General features: G+C 36.2%; 2 protein-coding genes across 15 annotated transcripts in view; both read right to left on the bottom strand.

Moving 5' to 3' along the window:
* The window catches only part of LOC132481245 (disintegrin and metalloproteinase domain-containing protein 5-like), a 127,701-nt gene extending 115,895 nt beyond the window's left edge, over nucleotides 1-11,806 (bottom strand). For 8 of the 10 annotated variants that reach the window (XM_060085964.1, XM_060085969.1, XM_060085968.1 and 5 more), the window contains exons 1-6: nucleotides 11,725-11,806; nucleotides 10,910-10,989; nucleotides 4,077-4,132; nucleotides 1,837-1,915; nucleotides 1,489-1,565; nucleotides 501-675 (exon numbers count right to left, since the gene is read on the bottom strand). In XM_060085964.1, coding sequence (XP_059941947.1) covers nucleotides 501-675; nucleotides 1,489-1,565; nucleotides 1,837-1,915; nucleotides 4,077-4,132; nucleotides 10,910-10,989; nucleotides 11,725-11,779 — 522 coding nt within the window. In that variant the 5' untranslated portion in view covers nucleotides 11,780-11,806. The remainder of the gene's footprint in view (nucleotides 1-500; nucleotides 676-1,488; nucleotides 1,566-1,836; nucleotides 1,916-4,076; nucleotides 4,133-10,909; nucleotides 10,990-11,724) is intronic. The other 2 variants (XM_060085967.1, XM_060085972.1) reach the window with 2 other exon arrangements.
* Nucleotides 11,807-16,286: 4,480 nt separating this feature from the next.
* ADAM32 (ADAM metallopeptidase domain 32) overlaps nucleotides 16,287-25,106 on the bottom strand; it is a 196,240-nt gene continuing 187,420 nt past the window's right edge. For 2 of the 5 annotated variants that reach the window (XR_009530788.1, XR_009530790.1), the window contains 3 exons: nucleotides 23,555-23,593; nucleotides 19,796-19,859; nucleotides 16,287-16,968 (listed from right to left, as the gene is read on the bottom strand). The gene's annotated coding sequence lies outside the window, so the exon portion shown is untranslated. Of the gene's footprint in view, nucleotides 16,969-19,791; nucleotides 19,860-23,554; nucleotides 23,594-25,106 lie in introns of those variants that run through there. The other 3 variants (XM_060085926.1, XM_060085928.1, XR_009530789.1) reach the window with 2 other exon arrangements.

Here is a 25,106-nt window from a genome sequence, read left to right as displayed (position 1 = left end):
AATCATGGGCAGTTCACTAGAGCCAGGAAAGTTATTTATGGCAGCTTTGTGGAGGAAGAATTCATCAGTTTGCTTTACATGTACCTTATGTAAGCCACAGATATTATTCATTTCTGAATTCTCGCATTAACAAAGACTCATTTAGAAATCTAGATCACATATTATTTTCACCTAAATTATGAGAATAATTGAGGAAAAGGAATAATTTACATTAATTATCCAAATGCCCACATAAGAAAATTAGTTTTTTGCTTTATTTAATCTTATATTCACATATCTGTTTCCAAGATTAATTACCTAAGTTTTTGCTAAACTTTCATCTAATAACAAGCATAACAAAGAACTTAATTTCATTCTCCATCCATTTGAAAAGTCATGCAGAGCCATCATGAAAAAGTAAAACAAATTTAAAGTTTGCATATCACCAAATTTTGCTCTGAAAGTATTTTTCATTTCATAAAATTTACTGAAAAATTTAAAATTAAACAGTCCACACTTACTTCTGAACTTTTTCTGACTTGATACTGTGAGCTATCATAGATATAAGTGTCATTTTCCCATAACAGAGGAATATTAGTTATATCATTTTTTTCTTCATGAATCATATGCACGAATCCTGATACAGCTTCCATTGGTTCAATTCCATATGAGATGTTTTTAAACTGCAATATTCCCCTGAATGTTAAAATAATCAAAACAAATCTGATATGATTCTACTGAAACTATGAGAAATGTTGATGTTGGCCAAAAATTTTTTACATTTAAAGTCACTTAATTTTTCTATTTATCTCTTTATTCTTTGAGGTATTGCTCCAGAACTGGACCAGTAATAACACAGGATATGTATGGCTTTTTATTACAAATATTCTAATAAAATATTTTGATTATCTTAAAGAAAGCAGGTTAGTGACATGCATCCATGTGCTTAAATGGGTTAAGACCTCTACCTAGGGTGTTGATTTTCTAAGCCAAACTTTAGGAGCCATGGGCACTCTTTTCCTTAGTCTTAGGTCCCTTTCTTCTCTTTGAAATCTCTACCTCTCCTCTGACACTTCGCATCTTAAATCATTTATTTGTGTGGCTGAGTTAAAGGTGCTATTCGCCTAAGAAAGACTATGAGCGGAGCCAAAGTACCTGTCAGACTCAGGCATTCCACACTGTCAACCACTCTAGGAAATTAAGACACGAGTAAAAACAAAGAATTTGGAAAACTAGATTAGTATGGAGAGACCCAATCAGCACCTCCTACACTCAAGATTGCTCAAAGCCTCAAGCAGCATATCCTGTTTAGAATCAACAAGTAGCCTCCCATCTGGAATGGATGCTGCCAGGGTGACACACTTTATTTCATCAGTAATTCTGGTTCACACCTTTGGGAATTGAAATAACAAAGGTGACCGTAGAACTAGAAAAGATACATAAAGGATCAACTTATAGACTAGCAAGATCTAGTACAGGCAAATGGAATGTCTTTAAACAGGCTACAACCTGAGTCCTGAACAAATGTTGAGTGATACAAGAGAATTTGGAAAACCTGCAACATATCCATGATAATTGCAATCCATCTGAAAAAAAATACACAGAGAAAAACAAATGGATAAGTTCTTTTTGAAATGGACATCCCAGATATCTCACTTATACTCTTTACTTTCACTACCTTAGTACTTTAATATGAGTGGTCATTACCCAATGAAGTTGTGCCAGGTAGAAATAAGAACTAGTCCACATTATTCAATTTCAGTGAATGTGTAAAATAATATTCTAAACTTTCATAATGTTTGTATTTTTTAAAAAAATCCAGAATAAGAAATCTGTAACAAAATACCTAAGTCCTACCTGAGCTGACAAAGGCTGAGAATGTTGGGTGTCATCTCTGTCATAAGAATAAACAACAGAAGCTGAAGATAAAGATGACCTAGGCAGAAATCACCAAAACATGGTCAAATTGTGAACAGAAGACATAGAAAAATTATTCTTCATAATACAAATTTTCCTTATGAGGGAGAAATTTAAAGTAATGCCAATTATCTTAGCATATCCTATTGCCCCAATGCTTGTCATTTACAATAAATTAGGGGCAGAGGGAGGCATTTTAATTATAGTGACACATAATACTAAAATGCATGATAATGAACGACCTAAATTGCTAGAAATATCAAATAGCGAAATAACATAGGTCTCAATTTCCAACAAAGAACTTTCAGTTCTCTGTCATTATTGCTCATTAATTCCAGATTTTAAACTTGAATCTCACAATTAAAATGTAGGGTTAAGACAGAATTTTGAAAGATTTTTGAGCATCACTACAAATTCATATTCACTAAGCTTAACTAAGTACCAATTCTTCCCAATAATCTTGGTCTGAATTTTCTTTCATTCTCCTCAGTAAGTATTCAGAAACTTGATACGACTCCTGTCAATCATCTCAATAACTTCCATGTCACCTCATCAGATCACCTGTACCCATCTTCACTCCTTATATTTATTCCCAGAGAATGACTACTTCTTTTGTTCAAAGCAAACACTTGTGCTATGCATCCTACTCTGTGCCATGTATTGAAGATACATACTTTATTGGTACTGTAATTTCAAACTCTTCCTCTCTACTGGTTTTTATCTTAACACTATTGAAAAGTTTACTGTCAAATCATTATCATCCTAAATAACTCTCCCTTGGCCCTATGTCCTCCTCTAGCTATTCCCTACATATTTTCAATTCTCAACAGATTTTACCAAAAGACTGGTCTACACACAGTTTCTTTGCTTTGTCAATTCTTACTCACCCTGAACTGCTCTGGAAAAGATTCCTAACCACCAGAATGTCAAATCCGAAAGACAGTTTTAAAATGATCACTGCACTGGACTTCTAGCATCATTTTGAAAACTGTGACCACTCACTCTAATCACTTAATGTACATCACACATCACTCTTCTGCTTCTCGTCCTACCTGCCTGACCCTTCTAGCTTGATCTCTTTTGGCAGAACCGAAAAGAGAAATATTGGTCTTTCCCAAGATTCCGTCTTTAGCCACCAGTATATTTGTAAGCACTCTGTAAGCTCTCATTTAAAAACAATTACACCAAACTATTGATTACTGCTAAATCTATATCCCTATTGCCAATCTCTCCTTAGAGATTAAAATTCCTACATTCATATACCTAAGGGAAAAAAACTCCACTTGAATACCTTATAAGCAATGCAAACCAAACTCATCCCTTCCTCACATAAATATCTCCTTCATTAATATCCCTCATTTTATTACACTATAACCTACCAATTTTCTTAAGCAACAACTAAATTATCCAAGATTCCTCACTGTTTCCCAATCATTCTACCAAATCTATCCTCAAGGTTTACTGAATTTTTCTTTCCAGTGCTATGATCATTGTTCAAGCCACTATCATCACTCACCTAAACTATTATATAATCATACAATTAGCCACCTTACCTCCACTTTTACCCCCTCAGAAACAACCTATAAAGACTCGACGGACCTATATAAGTACATGCTTAAAAACATTTTGGTTTCTAATACCCTTATCATGGCATTCTAGATCTTCTACAGTCCAGCTCCTCCCTAATTTTCCAAAATGTTTTACTTCTATCTTCAATAAATATGTCCTTCAGTCATTCACACTACTTTTTGCACACCACAAAAATCCAGTCTGTCTCACACCTGCACGATTTCCTCGAAACAGAATGTCCCCCAACACTACCCCACTTCTTCACAGAGCTAACTATCTTCGCTCAAGTCATCTCTTTCCAAAAAGCCTTCTCTGATTTCCAAAGAATACTATCTACACATTTATCTTAATAACGCATTATAAAACAATTCTCCATTTCTCTACTGATGTGTTTGAATATATATCTTTCTATATTATAAATTATTTACCTGTGCCCATGTTTTATTGCCTTTTGTATGCCTACGACTTTACCCAATAACTGATATACAATAGGTATCAAATGTATATATGTATCAAATATACATTTGAATTGAAATAATCCTATTTGTAATTATTTTTAAAAATCAAGAAACCAAAAAATTAAAATTTGAAAAGACAAAATAATTACTTACTGCTTTTTGAGATGGATAAAATATGGTTTTCCTTCTATTGTAATGATATAAGCAACCTGCACATGAGCATCCAAAAAAATTTCAATAACACTTGTAAATAACATATGCAAAAAATGTTTTCTTCAAGTTATGCTCTTAAAATTGACAAAATTAGTAATAATATATAACTATCATATGTGCTTCCCTTCCCATGTGGATACTGGAATCTTCAGGATTCTGAATTGAATTGCCTCCTATTCACCATTACTCACATATCTGAGGGACAAGCTTGCTGATAATTATCTTTTGGCTTAGACACACACCACCAATTCACCATGCCCAAGGCAAATGCCAAGATGCCCACCTCACTTGAGAGAAACCTTTGCTTGCTTACTCCCAGCCCTCCTGGGAAGTAATTTTTCCTGCTCATTGGAAGAGACATTCCTAAAAGATAGAACTACAAGAAATCTACTATATCTCTAGCAAGATAACACAATAAGTACCATTGTACTTTGTTTATCGAATGCAAGCAATGAAATTACTCTGGAATAGAAAGTAGGAGAGGATAGAGGAAGGGCAGAGACATGTCTAGAGAACCCTCTAGAAGATAACAGAAAATATAAGATTCATTAAATTATTTATTTGGTTAGTTTAAAAAACTTATTTTAGCAAGAGAAATAGCCATTTAAAAGTTTTCAGTTCTTTAACTTTCTATTAGAACAGAGCAAGATTCATTGCAGCAGATAAATGTTCTGAGAAGAATCATTTGAATGGCACTCTACAAAGAAGTCTAAGTGGAATCTTGAGGGGACCTGAAAATTGCACCCTCTAAAAATGCCTTCTTATTAAATAAATATGATGAAAAAATAAAGGGGAATATGATAGCACCAAAAAAATTTAAAATCCACATGTTTTACAAAGCAAAACAACAACAAAACTAGGATGCAATTAACAAGAAATGTACAAAACTGACAGGAGAGAAAAACTTAAAAAAGACATCATCCAGAGCTTCTACAACTTTTCATACACAGCATCCAACTGTTTGGAATTGTGTCCCCCTCCATCCAAATTTACATGTGAATTCCTAACCTCAGTACCTCACAATGTGACCTTATTCAGAGACAGGGCCTTTACAGAGGTAATAAAGTTAAGGAGAGGTCATTAGTGTGGGCCCTAACCCAATGTGAGCGGTATCCTTGTAAAAAAAAAAGTAAATTTGGACACAGACATACACAACAGGAGAATCTCACGTGAAGATTCATACAAAGACATCTATCTATAAGCTAACAATAGAGGCCTGGAGCAGATCCACCCCTCATAGTCCCTAAAAGAACCAACCCTGCAAACACCTTGATCTTGGACTTCTAGCCTCCAAAACTATGAGACAGTAAGTTTCTGTTGTTTAAGCCACATTGTTCATGTTTCTTTGTTATGGGAGCTCTAGTAAATGAATACACCATTTTTTCCATTAAAAAATTACAACAAATGCTAAAGAACAGGATCAAATTTTTTAAAAAACAAATAAAAAATAGAGAATAATAACAAAGCCACAGTAATATCTATAAAATGACTATGATTAAAATGAGAAGATGGAGAATTTCAGTAAAGTATAGAATCTTTAATAAAGGAATTAAAATCAGAAAGAAATTTCTGATTTTACAGAAGAAAAAATCAATATCTGTTATTAAAAATTCAATAAAACGGTATAAGAGAATATTAGACATAGCAGGGGATAAGATTGGTGACAGGAATATAGGTCAGTAGAAAATATCCAGATTGAAACACAGAGAGAAAAATATGAAAAAGAAAACAAGAGAAATGTGACCAATTAAAAATGTCTAACACTAATGTAATTATAGTCCAAAAAAATATGATAAAGATAAGACTAGGAAAGAAATGACATTTTAAAAATTCATGGCTGATATTTTCAAAGCTTATGAAAGATATCAACCCACAGTCTCAAAATATTCTATTATTCCAAATCAGGATGAACATAAAGAAAGTAAACCTAGGCATGTCATGCTCAAACATTTAAAACAGAAGACAAAGAGAACATACTCGGGGAGGGGGAAGGGTAAGCTGTTACAAAGCAAAAGAGCGGCATGGACATATATACACTACCAAACGTAAGGTAGATAGATAGTGGGAAGCAGCCGCATAGCACAGGGAGATCAGCTCGGTGCTTTGTGACCACCTGGAGTGGTGGGATAGGGAGGATGGGAGGGAAATGCAAAAGGGAGGGGATATGGGAACATATGTATATGTATAACTGATTAAATTTGTTATAAAGCAGAAAAAAAAAAAGAGAACATATTCAAAAATCAGTAAGAGAAAAATGACCCATTACTTTCAAAATAATTCTTAATAAATTATGTGTGGATGGATCTAGAGACTGTCATACAGAGTGAAGTAAGTCAGAAAGAGAAAAACAAATTTTGTATATTAATGCATATCTGTGGAATCTAGAAAAATGGTACAGGTGAACCGGTTTGCAATGCAGAAATAGAGACAGATGTAGAGAACAAACGTATGGACACCAAGGGGGGAATGTGGCGGGGGGCGGGTGGTGGTGGGATGAACTGAGAGACTGGGATTGACATATATACACCAATATGTATAAAATAGATAACTAATAAGAACCTGCTATATAAAAAATAAATTAATTAAATAAAATTTTAAAAATAAATAAATAATGTGTAACTCTACGACTGAAACAATGGACACCAGAAGGCAATGGAATGACACCTTTAAAGTTTTGAAAGAAAAGTAGGAATACTTATATTAACTTATATTAAGACTTCTAATAAAGCTGCGGTAATTAAGGCAGTGGAATATGGGTCAAAATAGGAAAAACAGTCCAGTGGCACAGATGATAAAAGGATCAAGCCAACAAGAAGATACAACAATTGTAAATATATATGCACTCAGCACAGGAGCACCTAAATGCATAAAGCAAATACTAACAAACACAAAAGGAAGAATTGAGAGTACCACAATAACAGTAAGGTTTTTAACACTCCACTTATATCAGTGGACAAATAATACAGACACAAAACTAATAAGGAAACATTGGCCTTAAATGACACATTACAAAATGCACTTCAGAGATACTTACAGAACATTACATCCAAAAGCAAAAGAATACACACTCTTTTCAAATGCACTTGAAACATTCTCCAGAATAGATCACGTATTATGGCAAAAACAAGTCTCAGTGAATTTGAGAAAATTGAAATCACATCAAGCATTTCTTTTCCCAACCACAGAGGTACGAGACTAGAAATCACAACTAGAAAAAAATTGCAAAAAACACAGACATGTAGAGTCTGAACAATATGCTACTAAACAACTGATGTGTCACTGAGGAAATCAAATAGGAAATCAAAAAATACCTGGAGACAAATGAAAATGGAAACAAAGTGATCCAAATTCTATGGAATGCAGCAAAAGCAGTTCTAAGAGGGAAGTTTCTAGGGATACAAGCCTATCTCAGGAAACAAAATCTCAAATAAACAACCTAATCTTACACCTAAAGGATCTACAAAAAGAAGAACAAACAAAATCCAAAGTTAGTAGAAGGAAAGATAACAAAAAGATCAGAGTAGAAATAGATGACATAGAGACTTAAAAAATATCAATGAAACTAAGAGCTGGTGCTTTGAAAAGATAAATAAAATCAATAAAACTTTAGCCACACTCATCAAGAAAAATGAGGGCCCATATAAAATCAGAAATAAAAAAGAAGTTATAACAAACACACCAGAGCTACAAAAAGTCATGAGAGTACTGTGAACAATTATGCACCAATAAAATGGACAATCCAGAAGAAATGGATAAATTCTTATAAATGTACAATCTACCAAGACTAAATCAAGAAGAAATACAAAATATAAACAGAATTGTAATGAACTGAATCAGTAATTTAAATAAACTCCCAACAAACAAAAGTCCAGGACCAGATAGCTTCACAGATGAATCCTACCAAACATTAAAAGAAGAGTTAACACTTGTCCTTCTCAAACTATTCCCAAAAATTAAAGAGGAAGGAACACTCCCTAACTTATTCTATGAAGCCAACATCAGCCTGATACCAAAACCAGACAAAGACATCACACACACACAAAAAAAATTATAGGACAACATCACTGATGAACATAGAGGCAAAAATCCTCAACAAAATATTAGCAAACCAAATTAAACAATATATTCGAAGGACCATACACCATGATCAAATTGGATTTATGTCAAAGATACAAGGATATCTCAAAATCTACAAATCAAATATTGTGATACACCACATTAACAAATTCAAGAGTAAAGATCATATGATCATCTCAATAGATGCAGAAAAAGCTTTTGACAAAACTCAACATCACTTATGATACCTCAACATAATAAAGTCCATATCTGACAAGCCCAAAGCTAACATACTCAATGGTGAAAAACTGAAAGCTTTTCCTCTAAGACCAGGAAAAAAACAAGGATCCTCACTCTCATCACTTTTATTCAACATAGTACTGGAAAGCCTAGCCAGAGTAATCAGACAAAAAATAAATAAAAGAAAATCAAATTGAAATGGTAGAACTACAACAGTCACTGTTCCATACAACATGATACTATATAGAGAATATCGTCAAGAGGCCACCAAAAAACTATTAGAATAAGTGAATTCAGTAAAGTTGCAGGATACAAAACTGATATACAGAAATCTGTTGCATTCTATACACTGACAATAAACTATCAGAAATAAAAATTAAGAAAACAATCCAATTTACAATTGCATCAAAAAGAATAAAATATTTAGGAATAAATCTAACCAAGGAGGTAAAAGACCTGTACTCAGAAAACCATAAGACACTGATGAGAGAAACTGAAGATGACACAAACAGATGGAAAGATATACTGTGTTCATGGATTCGAGGAATTAATATTGTTAAAATGACCATACGACCCAAGGCAATCTACAGATTCAGTGCAATCCCTATCAAACTACCAATGGCATGTGGCTAGAAGAGCCACACTCAAGTAACTAGCTTCTGCAAGTTAGCAAATCAATGACGGCCCAAAGTTTCTGGAAGTCAGCCAATCAGTGACAGCCACAGCTTCTAGATAGGAGTAAGTGCCTCCCTCCTCTGACACTGCACTGATGAGGACTCTGAAAGTGAGACGCCAACAAGTAGTCTTCCTGTACTAACTGCACTAACACAGCTGAAAGCCTGCCAGCACCTAAACACTCTCACTTCTGAAAGCCCATGGCTCCCTGACACCAGGCTTCCCCAAACCTTAAACATTAACTCTGGCTTTCTTCAGAAAGACTGTGTTTACAACTGGCCCTTACAGGCAAATTGGAAGTTCCCCATTTTTTAAAATAACATATCAAGTTCAGTTTATAGTTTGTTCACAGGTTCACAATCTTTTCAACAGTTCAGCTCATTTATGATTAGTTATGAGTTGGAACGCCTGAGTTTCACTGACACAGCTGCAAGATTTTCAAATTCAATATTTTCAATTCTTTTTGAAATGTTTTGGAACTACTACCTATATTTTTATATGTGTATATTTAAACCCCAAAATGTCAAAAGGCAAGTGCAAATTTTGTAATGAATTTGCTAACAGTAGAAACTCCTCAACTGAGGAAAAAGTCCTTTTGAAGCTCTTTGTGCAGCTTGCAGTTGTTCACTAAACATCAAAAATGGTGGAAAGTCAAATATAAACCAGCACATACTAATAGCTAGGCAAAAAAAATAAATGGTTTCCTCCTACAGTACCAAAGAAGGTCGCATAACAAATTTGGGGGATTAAGAAAAATTCAGAGGAAGAAGATGTAAGAATTGTAGCAGGCACTGTAATGGTTTTCCACTCTGTGTATCAGCAGTCTTTCTGCCCAAACGTCTAGCTGAATGCACAACTACCAGAAATACCTTTTGATTCCAAAATTGCAAGCAAATTTTCAAGTGCCAGGTTAAAATCCACTGCCACAATCAAAGAAGTAACACCAGCTGGCCCTATGTTTAACACCTGTGGACCCTTATCCTGTAAATATCTGTCTAAATGGGTCCATTTTACCCAAGATGATTTAAAATTACACTGGCCAAAATGAAGAACTTTTGACATTCCCAAACTAGTTTATCTCCACATGCAATTGGGAAAAAAAAAAGTGTAACAACTAGGCAAAGTGAGTGGGAAGCTTATTTAATTGGTATCTAGAGGCCTCTAAACACAACACCGAGAAAACTGTCCCCCTCCATGCTATGGCTGAAAAGCTGACTCAGACTGTCTCTTAACTTGAAAAATCAGCTGATCTTTCTCACTTTCACTCACTGATCACTTTCAGCTCTTCCCTGATTAACTGAAAGTTGAGGTAAGTAGCTGCGGGCAAATCCGCAGGCCTAGGAGCAGGCCTCGGATGAGGGGCGGGGCCCAGAAAACTCAGTAATCAAGATAAATACTTGAAATACTATTTCAATGCAATACTTTAAACAATCAAAATTAATGCAAAACTTCCGTGATGGGAAAAAATATCAATATCTTCAAGAAAGACAGGATCTGACCTGGTCTAACCTCATTCAGCCTCATCCTAATCCCAGTTTTTTGCCACTCCCTTAAATTCTGCACCTGAGTCAAGCACTTTGCTTGCCTCTCCCTAGTGCTGGCCCTGGTGGATCCTCCTTAGGATCCTTCGTCCCCAACAGAAACACACACATACAGGGTCACACACACGAATACACATCAAACCTAGTCTGAGTGGTCAGCTGTGCCCCCAAGAGCTGGAGCCCTCCTGCAGCTACTAGGGTCTTGATATTAAAAGCAACTTAACACAATTTAAGAAATAAAAATATTTTTTTCCCAATTACATTAGCTTCTGGATGTTTTACTGCCTCGGATATTGAAATCTTTTCAGGAACTGTGGTCTGCACAAAGGTTTTATGAGGATCTAAAACAAAAAATAAGCAGAGTTACTGTGATACTTGTAATCTTGCATTATTCATTTCTAAACCCAATTCATTTGTTTCTCTACATTACCAAGCTTTTCTTATAATCTATGCATCTACTTTTCCTTTCTGCTGTCCTTCGGTCATTCTTACCAATAAATTTCTTAAGCCTTGTCAAATCTTAACTTTTTATTCTCCACACACACACACACACACACACACACACAGTCGGGCGGTTTGACTAGGTAACAGTAACAAATTACAGTTTTGCAAAAGAGGTATGGAAATAAGAAAACACGGGTGCATCAAGAAACTAGAATCCTTGCAGGAAAAAACGATCCAGAATACTGAATACAAGGGTGGTCTGCAATTTTCCACGGAGAAGGTGGAGGACGGCAGTCACCAAATCGGGAACTCATTGATAAACAGCTTCTTCATGGCGATGCAATTATTTCCAGAAGAGCAGACTGCCGTAGGTAGAAAAGGGCCACACCTTTCATTTCTGTCCGTTTTACAGACAAGGAAACCACCCCACGGAAATGAAAAGATTTTCCGCCCGGGGGGCTGCCTCTCTGCCTCCTTAGCTGCAGACCTCGAGGCCAACGGTCGGGAGGCTCTGGGGGGTGAGGGCGAGGGGCGAGGGGCGAGGGGCGGGAGGGAGCACTGGGCCTGGATCCTGGACCAACGAGGGCAGCCCCCCGACCGAACAAAGCGAGGGGAACGGTCTCTGGACTTACCGCGGCCCCCATGCAGCCCGCCGAGGCCGGTGAGCAGGACCAGCATGAGGAACATGGCTCCGCCGACCTGGAGCCGCGCTGGCCCAACAGCGACGCCCGTTGCGCTGAGTGAGGGCGGAGCGCGGGAGCGAGACGCGCGCCAGCAGGGGGCGCACGGGAGGCCGCGCGGGGAAAGCGCCGGAAGGAAAAATCCGGCGGAGCGCTCGGCGGCGGCGGGCGCGCGCCCAGCGTGCCGCGGGTGGGCCGGTAGGGCGGGGGGAAAACTTTCGGTCCCTGGTTAAGGAAGGAAAAGCCGCGCGAGTTCCAGTTCTCAGATGAAGCGGGTGCCTAGTTTTGTTTGCGTCTTTTTCTTAGGCCGGCGGTTTTTGGAGTAATTTTTAATCCCAGTGAAGAGAAGGAGCAAGGATGAAAATGCTCAAGTTACCGACAGCAAACAAGGTTCTTCCTAGTACATTACTTACCGCAGGAGGCGGCAAAATGCGTTTATTTGCAAAGACTGGTGCAAACACGGTGGCTTCTCTACATTTCATGGTTGGATATGCCATTGCTCGAAAGCCATGGAATGCAGAAGACCCCGTATACGATCCTTGTCCGAATATAGACTCTTCCAAAAGATCTTCCTTAGTACCCTAAGTTATTATTGCCACACTCTGTATAATCCTGCAGCCCCTAGTTTTTACGTGTTTACCTAGCCCTTTGTACGTTCTGCCTCTATTAGGAGCAAGAACAGTTTGATTTCTTGACGTCTGTAGGCGTTCTTCCCTTCGCAGATCCTAGCCCACATCACATTAAATACATTAAAATACAGCCATACTCGATCCTGACTATAAGTTTGCTTTAACAAATGTTGAAATCATGTCTATAAATTCACTTTGAAATTGCTTGGCTGTCCCGAAAAACCAAGAGAAGTTATGAGCAGAATAGAACAGTAACAAATAATCTTTAAAAAGAATCAAGTAGCAAGAAATAAAGTCACAAGTGCTGGAATAAATAGTAGAATGTATACTTATTGCTTTGTGGATTAGCAGTTTGGAATATGTGATTGACAAACTCTCCCAGGAAGGAACAAAAAAGGATTTTTAAACATAGAAAATACCAAGATAAAATTAAGAGATAAGGAGAATAGAAGTAGACTTGTTAATAGCATTTTCCAGAAAGAGAAAAATTAAAATAATTAGTAGGAAATATTTAAAGGGATAATGGGGAAAGTTTCTCTTAACTTGAAAAATAAGAGAATGACTTTAGAAAGGACCCAAGTGTTAAAAACTGGGCTTTGAAGGAAAAACAAATCTGAAATTTTAAATGACAGGAAAGATTCTGAAATCTTCCAGAGGAAAAGAACAGAGCGCCTATCAAGGGAGAAGAGTCAGACTGACATTAACAGCCATACGAGATGCATGAAATCAGTTGGTCATTAAAGTGTTGACTTCCAAACAGCTAAGGATGGCAGTCGCACTAAGCCAGCCTCTTGCACACACTTTTAGAGGAGGGCCAAAGAATTAAGTGGGCATCACTGAAGACAGTACTCTTGGAATTTACCTGGACTCTACAGCTAAAATCAGACCTGCTTCTCACAGACCCCTATTACTTGTGTGTGCTTAATAATGTAGCTGACTTATCTGGCATTCTAATGGTGGAGAACTGTGACTTTACCATTGAATTGGTCAAATTTCTGTACACTTGAGTTTCTGACAGTTCCGTCACTATTGAAAAACTAATTTCCTCTGTGGATACCCACGAGATTTCTAGTGTACATTAACACTGGACAATGCTGTTGGTGTGCATGAAAAGCCTATAGCTTCTCTGACACATCAAACACCCTGAAAACAAATAAGTGTGTGCTTAAAATGGACACAAAAAAAGGATATTGCCTTTGTATGAATCCAGGCTAAAGCAGTGTAAGAATATCTTTAAGAAACTCATGAGTGTGGAGTTAGCTACAAAGTAGCTCTTGCCCAAGGTACCTAATGTTCCTATTGGTACTGCCTGTCACTTGCAGAGAGATTGCAGTGGGTCACTCACTCACCTAATCATTAAGGAAAAAGTATATTTTCACTTGAGCTAATTCTTATTTTGGGGGGGTATAGTTGTTTTCCAATGTTGCGTTAGTTTCTAGTGTACACGAAGTGGAGTTCCCTGTGCTACACAGCAGGTTCTCATTAATTATCTATTTTATCCATAGTAGTGTATATATGTCAATCCCAATCTCCCAATTCATCCCACCGCCCCCCCTTCCCCCTCTTGGTGTCCATACGTTTATTCTTTACATCTGTGTTTCTATTTCTGCCATTTACAGGCAACTCTGCAGGAGCTACATTATCCTTGATTCCATAGTACCTGTTCAGAAAACACATTTTTGCACCTACTCTCTAGCTTTCACATGGTATATCCATGTCTGAGGTTGGCAAGGCTGGACCAAGGGTCTAGACAGCTCAGCTGGGTTCAGGAAACTATTCCACAAGCCAATAAACTGGAGAAGGAGATTTTCAAATGTAGTGGCTGGAAAAGCCACAACTCTTCTCTTCAAATCTTCCTGGAGCTGACCTACTGCAAGTAGTTGTCACTCTGGCTGAAATGTGTTGTATTATAGCCATGCACTAGCCGCTTATATTATTGATTGTGAAATATCCTTTCATTGGGATCCACAGAGCGACATGCAACAAAATAAAGAAGACATAAATAAGTGGAAATATCCCATTTTTGTGAATTGGAAGATTTATTACTGTTAAGATCAATACTACCCCAAAGCTTTCTACTAGCTAAATGCAGGCATTCTCCCAATGGCATTTTTTGCAGAAATTTAAAAACCCACCCTAAAATTCATTCGGAATCTCAAGAAGCCCAAATACCCAAAACAATCAAACAAAAACATGCAGGTATCACAGAAGTTATTTCTGCTCATTCAAGCTTTCAGTAGTATATTTTTCAAAGAGAACAACCTGTAGTACAAGACAGTGAAGTCAGTCAGAAAGAGAAAAACAAATACCATACGCTAACACATATATATGGAATCTGAAAAAAAAAAAAGGTTCTGAAGAACCTAGGGGCAGGACAGGAATAAGACGCAGATGTAGAGAATGGACTTGAGGACATGGGGAGGGGGTAGGGTATGTTGGGACGAAGTGAGAGAATGGCATGGACATATATAGACTACCAAATGTCAAACAGATAGCTAGTGGGAAGCAGCCACATAGCACAGGGAGATCAGCTCAGTGCTTTGTGTCCACCCAGAGGGGTGGGATAGGGAGGGTGGGAGGGAGATGCAAGAGGGAGGAGATATGGGGATATATGTATATGTATAGCTGATTCACTTTGTCATACAGCAGAAACTAACACACCATTGTAAAGCAATTATACTCCAATAAAGATGTTAAAAAAATAAGAACACTGTCTGACTGGATTTTTTTTAAAGTACAAGATCTAACTGTATGTTGTTTATGTCAGATACATCTTAAATATAAAAAAGATATATTGGAAGAAAAAGGACGAAGAAAGATATCCCATGCAATGACTGACTACAAAAAAGCTGGCATGCTATATTAATATCAGAAAAGGTAGAATTCAGGCCTAAGAGTATTACTAGAGATGAAAAAAGAGAATTGTATAATGATAAAGGGTCAGGAAAACATAACAGTCCTAAAGATATATGCATTAAAATATAACTTCAAAACACATGAAACACAAATAATATACCTAAAACAAATGACATATCAACAAAAATAATTGGCAACTTTAACACACCTCCCTCAGGAAATGATAGAATAAGGGGAAAAAATTAAGATTTTAAAAACAGTGTTAATAAGCCTAACTTGACATTTATATATTTGACAACTACAAAATGCACATTTTTAGTGCACATGGAACATTCACCAAAATAGACCATAGGGTGGATCATAAGTAAAACAATAATTTCAAAGTATTGAAATTATGCAGGTATTTTCTCTGATCATGACTGAATTAACTAAAAATCAATAAGATTAAACTGAAAATATCCAAATATTTGGAAATGAAACAACACACTTCTAAGTAACCCATAATTCTGAGATCAAACTAAAAATTAGAAAATATTTTGACCTGAAGAATAATGAAAATACAACACATCAAAATTTGTGAAAAGACGCTAAAGAGATTCATAGAGCAAATATATATCTTTAAATGAAATAGAAAAGGTTTAAAATCAAGGATCTAAACTTTCACCTCAAGAAGCTAGGAAACGAGCAAATTAAAAAAGGCATAAATCAATGAAACAGAAAACAGAGATGCAATAGAGTATCACCATGGTCAGGAACGAAGAGGGGACATAACTTTGGATCCTACAGACATTGAAAAGGATATTATGAACAACTTTATGTCAAAAGATTGACCATTAAATAAAATAAACTCCTTTAACAATACAACTTGTGAAAAAAATATCACAAGAATGGAAAATCTAAATAGTCCATTATCTGTTAAAGAAATTGAATCCATAATTTAGAATCTTCCCACAAAGAAAACTCTAGCTTCATTGATGAATTTGGCCAAATATTTAATTGAAAAACTGAGCAATTTTATACACTCTTTGAGAAAATGGAAAATGAGAGATATTTTTCCCAACTCGATTTATCGATCTTCATACCAAACTCTGATAAGGGATTAATCTTTGCCCCTGAGACCGAAGCCCAAGCTCTCTGGGTCCTTCTGCCTTCTGGGATTCACCCTGCAGGTCACCCAGCTGAGGGGCAAGAGAAAGGTGGTAAGCAGAGGGAGAGGCCTGGAAGGTAAAGCACAGTCCGCAGAAGGAGCACAGCTTCCCTGAGAAGCCCTGGTTCTGTGGTTGTGGAGAGGGTGAGGTGGTCAAATGGCTGTATTCACTGAGATCTGCATGCAGCCAGCCAAGTCCAGTGAGAAGGACCCGGAGAAGGAACACAGTCCACGCCCAGATCCTTTCCTGAGTGAGAGCAGTTGATGTAGAACCCCAGCATCTGGGGCCCCAGGCAGTAAATCCGAGTGGGTGGTAGAAAGAGCTGTGGAGAAGAGCTCAGGGAGTCAGTGGGAGTTGAGACTGACTATCTGCAGTCAAGGGCCCTGAAATGACAAAACTGCGCCTCAGGGGTGGAGGAAGAAATAAAAACAGACGCTCCTGCAAATTGGTCCATCTTGGTTTATTGCTTCCTTCAGCTGTGACCAGGGGAGAAAAGGCTGCATTTTCATTTCTCAATGAGATCGCCAGTAATATCCATTGCCTTCTGAAGGAATTATTAGTTACTGTGGAAGAGAACAAAGACACATGTGCTTAGGTACTTAGGTATAATAAATAAATTACCTTCCACTGCAAAACATACAGTTGGCATACTGCCAAGTGAAAAATTCATATGGAAAGAAAAGAATTCTAGGAAGAATTTTTACAATTTTGCTTGTGAAATTATTTAGCTGTGAGTAACTTATTTACTAGCAATTGTGATTTCTGGGAAACCATTGTATTTAATCAGAAGTACTTGCAAATGAGAAAATCTAATATGTTTTCCACATGCAATGAAATGTTCTTGAATGTAACAAGTCAAATCTTTGCATGTTTTTAGAAACTTAAATACATATCAATTTTACTTTTTCCATATCTTGGAGCCAGTCATTTTAAAATTTTTTCATATGGTAAACAGTGTTTTGGTTTGGGCACTTGGAAACTCATAGGCCTTAAGCATTTTGCCTACAGTGCCTACTGGATAAAGTGGCTTGATTATGAATTCATTTAAAAGACTAATTTACATATCATATATCTTATTAGAGTCAACGCTAATTCCATTCTGTCCACAAGAGCAAGTTCCCAACAAACTTAAGAGAATTTTACTAAACTGAGGAAAAAAGACTAAAGTCTTTAAAAAATGATTTAAATACTCATTAATAACAAGATTAGTAAAGATTAAAACATTATTTTTGGTGCAGTACTTTATGAATTCATCTAACCAATAAATATTTAGGAATTAGTTGTGGATTATAAATTTCATTTTAATTTAAAGCAAGTTATTTTAAGAGATATTTCCTAATGTACTTGCCTACTGTTAAGTGTTTCACTGCTTTTCTGTGACTTGGAGCTAAATAAATAAGGAAATAATGCTTTTATCACGATACAATACAGTCTGACAAAGATATATTTTTATGGCAGTTTCTTCTTCTTTCCCTTCAAAATTGTGGTAAAAAAGAAATATCTGCCACATTTCTATTTTTATACTCATTACCAGAAGTCAAAATCAAGTTCTTCAGTCTCTTTTCCATTTTTATATCCATAGATTTCTTATTTCTGATCCCCCAACCAAAAGAATGAAAAAGAATACATTGAAGACAAATTAATTGAGTTTAATTGACAAAGAAGATAATATAGGTAGTAAGATTAGGGAGAGAATTCAGTGATAAGAGTGGCATAATTTTACTCCTCCTATCCTTTCCCTACCTCTGCTATTTTATATCTTCAAAATTTATACTAGATTTTTCCTACTATTCTGACCACGAAACTCCCCTATTTAATATAGTTAGTTCTCCCCAAACCAATAAAGGGATTTGTATATATAGATTTGTGAGTCTACTGGATACATAACCCATCGTATTTCTGGCTTTAAAAAAATTTTTTGTCGTGGTAGTGTTTACCCAAGGAGTTGGTTCTACCAACATCTCCCACTGGCTTTCAAAATGTTTAAAACAGGGAAAAAAGGAAAATATAATGGGTGCTATAACAGTAAAGCAGAGCAACTACGTCTGCCTAGCTTATTAAATTTAAAAGAAATAATAATCCAAGAATGCTTTTTTTTGGTATATGCTAAACACAAGCTAGACTTATGGGTTAACACTCCAGATTACACTCTTCAAATGTAATATATATTGTCCTATGGATGATGACTATCCCTCAATCTTGAATACCACTTCTAGAAGAGGATGACTGTGCAAATGACATACTCTATAATGAGAGATAATGTGAGGGGACAACTGGAGTAGTTATAACGTCATTTATGTGTGTATATGAAGTTCAAGATGTATGTGATGTTCATTCACTAAGCAAGTATTTATTGAGCATTTACTCTGCTAGGTGCTAACTACAAATTAGTTCGCAAAATACACACGGTCATTATCCTCAAGCAATTTCAGGGTGTATCAGCAAAGTAATGCTTTATTTAGGTAAGCAGAAGTTTGGAAGTATTAGAGTGTTTGAGCACTATATCACAAATCCCTTGGTAATGGTGACAGAGTGGAGGCAATAAAGAAAATCAGCTTTTTTCTTCATACTTTGGAGAAAATAATATCTATAAAAAGGTAATAATGTTAGTAAACATACAAAAACAACAGAATAAAGGATAGAGAAATGCCAATAGCTTCCCAAATGGTGGGGGTGACTTCATCAGGAACGACAGAAGCTATATAATGTGGTGGGGTGTAGCCTGAAAACTTAACCTGTGGGTATGAAGGATATTCTGGAATATCAGTGGATTGAAAGTAACTAAAAGAAGACACTTTAAGGAAAAACGCCAGGCAGGACAAGAAAACCAAAACTCTACAAGGGAGAAAAGAAGATTAGCAAATCAGTATGTATTAGATGACTTCAGAAGGATCACAAGGCCACATGGGAAACTGAAAACTCAGAGAACCCTTATTAACACAATTGAGGGCTGTTGGACTGAGGTGGGCAATGTGGAAAACATAGAATTTTAGTGTGTTTATGATAACTGTCTCTTAGGTAAACTCCTCCTGATTGGGGTAATAATTCACTCAATTGTTCATATTGAGTTTGTGGGTATAAATGTAATCTAAACAAAAAAGTAATATTTCCCTTTGTATTTCATCATAAAACATGCAAAAATGCTCTATGAGTTAGTTTCACAAAATAATTATAAATATCTTGTCTCTCATTAGACAACTAGTTTTTCCCTGTGTCTCAAAAGAGTATGCAATCAATAAAAATTTAATAAACTGAAGAAAATTAATACTCATTCCCAGAATGGAAAATTTTAATACGTTGTTTTTAGTGTTGGACTTTATCAATTGTGGCTGCTCAAAAAATATTAAACAATCTTTTGTTCATTCTTATTTTCAACATATACTTACTTACAAGAAACATGTCTTATGTCGCTTATGTGCTGGTATTTGTTTGGTCACTACTTTCTGAACTCGATCTAAATAAAAATAAAAATGTCCAAAAGTTAATACTAAGAAACCTAAAGCCTACTTTAAGAATGAAGATCAAGCCATTTCATACCAAAACTAACTCTTTTAACACCTGGGGCAGGAAAATAAGTAGCAATCTTATTTACCCAACACCAAGTGCAACACATAGTGCAAAATTTAAATCCTCCAGTGGGGAAACGTATCAAGACAGCAGAGATGCATTTTTTTCTTTATCACCTCTAAGCACAGTATATAAGTTTGATTCTGAATGCCTAAATTTGGCCTTCCAGTTACAAGTTAGCTTTTTATTTGTTAACAAGTAAATTGCTAAATTTTGCAAATTAACATTCACATTTACTTCTGGGCAAACTAGCAGACTTAACTGACAGAATAAGTTCCCCTTTCTATTCCACAAGGAAAGTTTCCCATTTCTACTCTGCAGAAAAGCTGAAGATAATAGCGCAAAAATTTAATACCAAACTGAGATTGACAGCCAGAAAAGGCTCTTTGTCTGTCAGTAAAAAATGAAGACACTAGAAATTCAGAGAGAAAACAGAAGCAAAAGCTGAATGACTACAAGGGACTCTGAATTACTTGTACCCTAAGGGATATGATTTTAATAACCCTAGCTTGGTAGGAGTTTAGGGTACAGATATTTAGATGTTAGAAAGCTAGAGTGAAGCCCAAGCCTGGTAGTCTTGAATGGAGTTAACAAAAGGTATGGCCACTGGGAATGCAATAGGCAAATTTTCTCAGCCATGTGGATGGAAAAGGAACACCTAGAGATGCAGGACCCCAGACCTCCACCATCTATAGAGGCAGGACCACAATTCCTCAATTTCATTACCCACAAATTTGAACTAGCAAGCATAGAAAATATTAAAACATTCATGCCCCAAGACAGGGAAAGCTGAAACATTTCCCTCTTCCTAACGTATGCCTCTACAACTCGGGGTGTGCAGAGTTCCCATGAGAACAATCATTGCCCCTGAGGATGAGCTTACAAGTCTAAATTACAAACAACTGTGTGTTAAGTGCCCACAGGCACAGCACAGCAGAACAAAAAATTCACATATTGAGATCGATGGATAATATAAAAAACCTTTAATAGAAACATTTAGGATCTCCACAGAGATTCAGGCGGAAGTCAGGCAAGAAAAGGATAGCTGTTAAGAGAATGGGTGATTTGGAAACTAATATGAGGGAATCAGTGCCAGAGAGAGACATGAAAAAGCACAGCATATGAACAGCCCGGTTAACAACTATGGAGGATAAAGTGAGAAGACTCTCCCAAATATAGTCATTTCAGAAGCAGAAAAGATAAAGAATGGAAAAGAGGCGATAATTAAAGAAATAATGACTGATTGTTTTCCCAGAATTAATTACCTGAATGCTGGTATCTAAATACTATATGGAATCCAGAGCAGCGTAAATAAAAACAAATTCTATCAGAACATATCATAATAAAATAACAAAACATTCAGGACAAAGAGGAAATCTTAGAAGTCACTTAGAGTAAACACATTAATTGAAAGGGAATAAATAAGTGAATCAGACTGTCAGCTGAGGTCTCATCAATGCCAGTCAGTGTCACATTACAGCAACACAATACTTTAAAAGAGCTGTGGAAAGTGACTCCCAACCACAAGTCTGTAACCATCTAAGTTGCCTTTCAAAGATGAGTGTGAAAAAGACATGTTCAGACATTTAACATCAAATGCTTATAATCACAGAAACTAAAACTAAAAGGGGTGCACTTCAGGAAAAAGGAAATTGGAATCAAAATGAAAAAAAAAAACGGACTCAAGAATCAATAGTGGGAGTTCCCTGGCAGTCCAGTGGTTGGGACTCAGTGTTTTCACTGCTGTGGCCCAGGTTCAGTCCCTGGATGGGGATCTAAGATCCCACAAGCCATGCAGTGCAGCCAAAAATCTAAAATAAATAAATAAAATAAAATCCAGGGTTAAATACCATTTAAAAAAAAGAATGAATGGTGACCAAAGCAATTGGTAAATATGTTGTTAAACCCTAGTAAGTATTCATTTAATATAAAATGATAATAATAATAATAATAACTGACAAATGGAGGGGGAGTTGTGTAGGTGATCTAATACCCTTCTGTTGTTTAGAAGAAGACTGAAAATATTGAATTTTAGATATTTAAAAAATTAATTAGACCTAAAGTGGTACTAATATAACATATACTGGGATTCATCCCACCTCCCTGCCTTCTTTGACCTCAACAGTCTTTCCCACTGACTTTCTACCAGAAAAAGATTATTCCAAAAATAAATGACCTGAAAACTACAGTGGATGTTATGTTAGTAAAACATAGCAGTAGAGTCAAGTGACATTCTTTAAATATAAATGAATAAAATTATCCTAAAAATGTTTCCCTGGTATATACCAAGCCTGAAGGCTAGACCAGTGGATTAACATTCCAAATTATACTACTCTAGTTGAAATGTGCATTTACCTATGGGTAATTCTATCATCCCTTACCCAGTGTAGGTGAATTAATATCCTAGGAGAGATGAATTATGTTGACAAGGTTTCAGGATGAGAGATAATATAATAAGAGAGGGAGAAAAGGGGGCAGTTATAATATTATAGATACATAGATTGTGTGTGTGTGTGTGTGTGTGTATTTGTCTATGTACCTTTGTGTTTGTGGATTTTTTTTTTTGGTCTGGTTGCCTGTGTGTGGAAAAGATTAAGTAATCATGCATTCATTCAACAAATATTTATTGAGCACTTACCATAAACCAAGGACTCTGCTACATGCTGGCTATACAGTGCTATCCTCTACGATAACAGAGTTTAATAAGACATACATCCAAGGTGAGGAAAAAGTAACTGTGTTTGAGGACCATAAGATAACTCCCTGATACTGAGAGGACATAATAATGAAAATCAATTTTTTTAGTTTGGTGAGAGTAACTCATGACTCCATAAGTGTCACTAAAAGGAGAAGATCATAATGTTAAAAGAGAGATAAAGGACAAGAAAAGCAGGCATTGTAATAGAAGAGGAAGACCTCTTCTGGAATAAAAGAAATTAAACCACCCTGTTGTGCAGCCTAGACAGCTTACTCTGTAGATTTGGGTGTGTCTGCTAAGTGTACTTTGGAGGGACCTAGGTAGAATAACACCATCCAAAATCATTGGATATAGAAAACTAAACAATTATTGTATTATTATACAGACACATCCACCTTTCAGGAAATGGAAGGAGACCTAATTAAAACTACTTTGTAATCCTGAAAGGCTATGGAACACACAGAATTGTTATTCCTGTACAATCTTTTTCTTCAGCAAATTTTTCCTACGTGACCAGGGTAAGCCCTCATTCAGTTGTTCATGAGCATACATATTGGATTTCTAGAGTCTCCAATTAAAGAAGTAAACTTCCCCATTTATGAGTTAGCACCATAAACATTTCACCAATCATTTATTCCTTTGTTTCTCCAGAATAAACTCCCAACATACATTAACAAACTGAAGAAAAGAAGACACTGATTTATTTAGACAAATACTCACTACTTAACTAAGTTGGCAAATACTAAGAGGAATTTTTTTGTGTGTAGTACCTTATCAATTGTTGCTGCTCAATTAATACTTAGCAATTACTTGTTGATTATCAATTTGTTCATCTTATTTTTTAACACATACTTATTTTAAGAAATCTTTTCTAATTTACTTACCTGACAGTATCTTTTTGGCTACTACTTTCTGTTGTGGACCTAAAATGCAAGTGAAAATAATGCTTCTAAGTTAACACTTTAAAAAAAGTGTGCCTCCATAACAAATAAACGTCAGACCATTTTGTAACCTGTATTAATGCTTTTATACCACTAATCACCACTAATGCATCATTTCAAAAGATTACTAAGTTACAGTATGCAAATAAGTAACATTTTTATTTACCAGTATACCATGTCCATAGAGAACATAAATGTCAAGTTCTCAAACTAGGAGAAGGAAAACAGATTTCTCACTTCCCAGCTCAATATATGCTTAATTTTGAATTCCTGATTCTGGTCTTTAGGTTCTAACCTAATGTTTTATCCACTAGTAAACAAATTACTGCAGACTGGGCTGACAGGGTAATTTCCATCTCCTATCTGACACACAGAAAAATAGTGAAAAAAATAACACAAAATGCTAATGAAAAGTTAAGGGAAGGAAGCAACATTTCTAATGATAGTCTGAAAAAAAAAGAGGATATAGAAAGCACGAAAGGTAAATAGGAACTAAAGCTGAATGACCCTAGAGGTCGGGGTATCAGTTAGGGAGTGGAGCCCACCTGGAAAACTGGAGCTGACCACCTCCTCTAACCTTGGAAGCCATGAAAGGCCATACCACCCACTAAGTGGGGATAGTATTATCATGAGTCTTAGAGATGCTGCAGGGAGATTGCTTCAGAAGTATAGATGGAAACGGATCATCTAGAGACACAGGAAACTTAGGTGCTTAAAATGCTTTAGGGATATGGATGGGAAAAAAACATCAAATACAGAAAGAGGAATCTTAAGCCTTTACTGTACAGGTTCAGGATATTAATTCATGTTTCCTATGAATTCTAGATCTCCATGTGTAACAAACACCTCAAAAGTTTATGACTGGGAGGGGGAGTCTGGGGGAGAATGGATACATGTATATGTATGGCTGAGTCGCTTTGCTGTGCACCTGATACTATCACAACATTGTGAATTGGCTATACTCCAATATAAAATTAAAAGCTTTTGTAAAAAGTTTATGATTTAGGAGGATAAAACAAAATAATCTTGACAAGGAGGATTCTACAAAGCAGGATATACAGAATTCTCTTGAGACAATCATTGCTGCTTAAGATGGCCTTACAATCAAATAAAAAAGCCAGTAAGAGGTAATGTCCACCTCTTACGGAGTAAACTAATGACTTCATACACTAACAATTATAGGTAACAGGAAAAATTTCAAAAAAAAGAATGTTTAGGATTTCCAGAGATCAATAAAAGAACAGAATTCATTAAACAAGTAATGACAGAATGAGACCGGCCAAGATGGCAGAATATTGAGCTCACCTTCTCTCACACCAAAATCACAACTACTTGCAGAACAACCATAGATGAAAAAGACCAGAAGCTACATGAAAAGATCTACAACTAAAGATATAAAGAAGGAACCACACGAAATGGGTAGGAGTGGCAGAGTCAAGACCCACACGTCCTGGATGGGTGATCCACAATAGGAAAATAATTACAATTGAAGAGG

Source organism: Mesoplodon densirostris, chromosome 20 (genome assembly GCF_025265405.1).
Source record: "Mesoplodon densirostris isolate mMesDen1 chromosome 20, mMesDen1 primary haplotype, whole genome shotgun sequence".
In the NCBI taxonomy this organism is placed as follows: domain Eukaryota; kingdom Metazoa; phylum Chordata; class Mammalia; order Artiodactyla; family Ziphiidae; genus Mesoplodon; species Mesoplodon densirostris.
The sequence above is the reverse complement of the archived record's forward strand: the minus strand, read 5'-3'. Positions and strand labels throughout refer to the sequence as shown.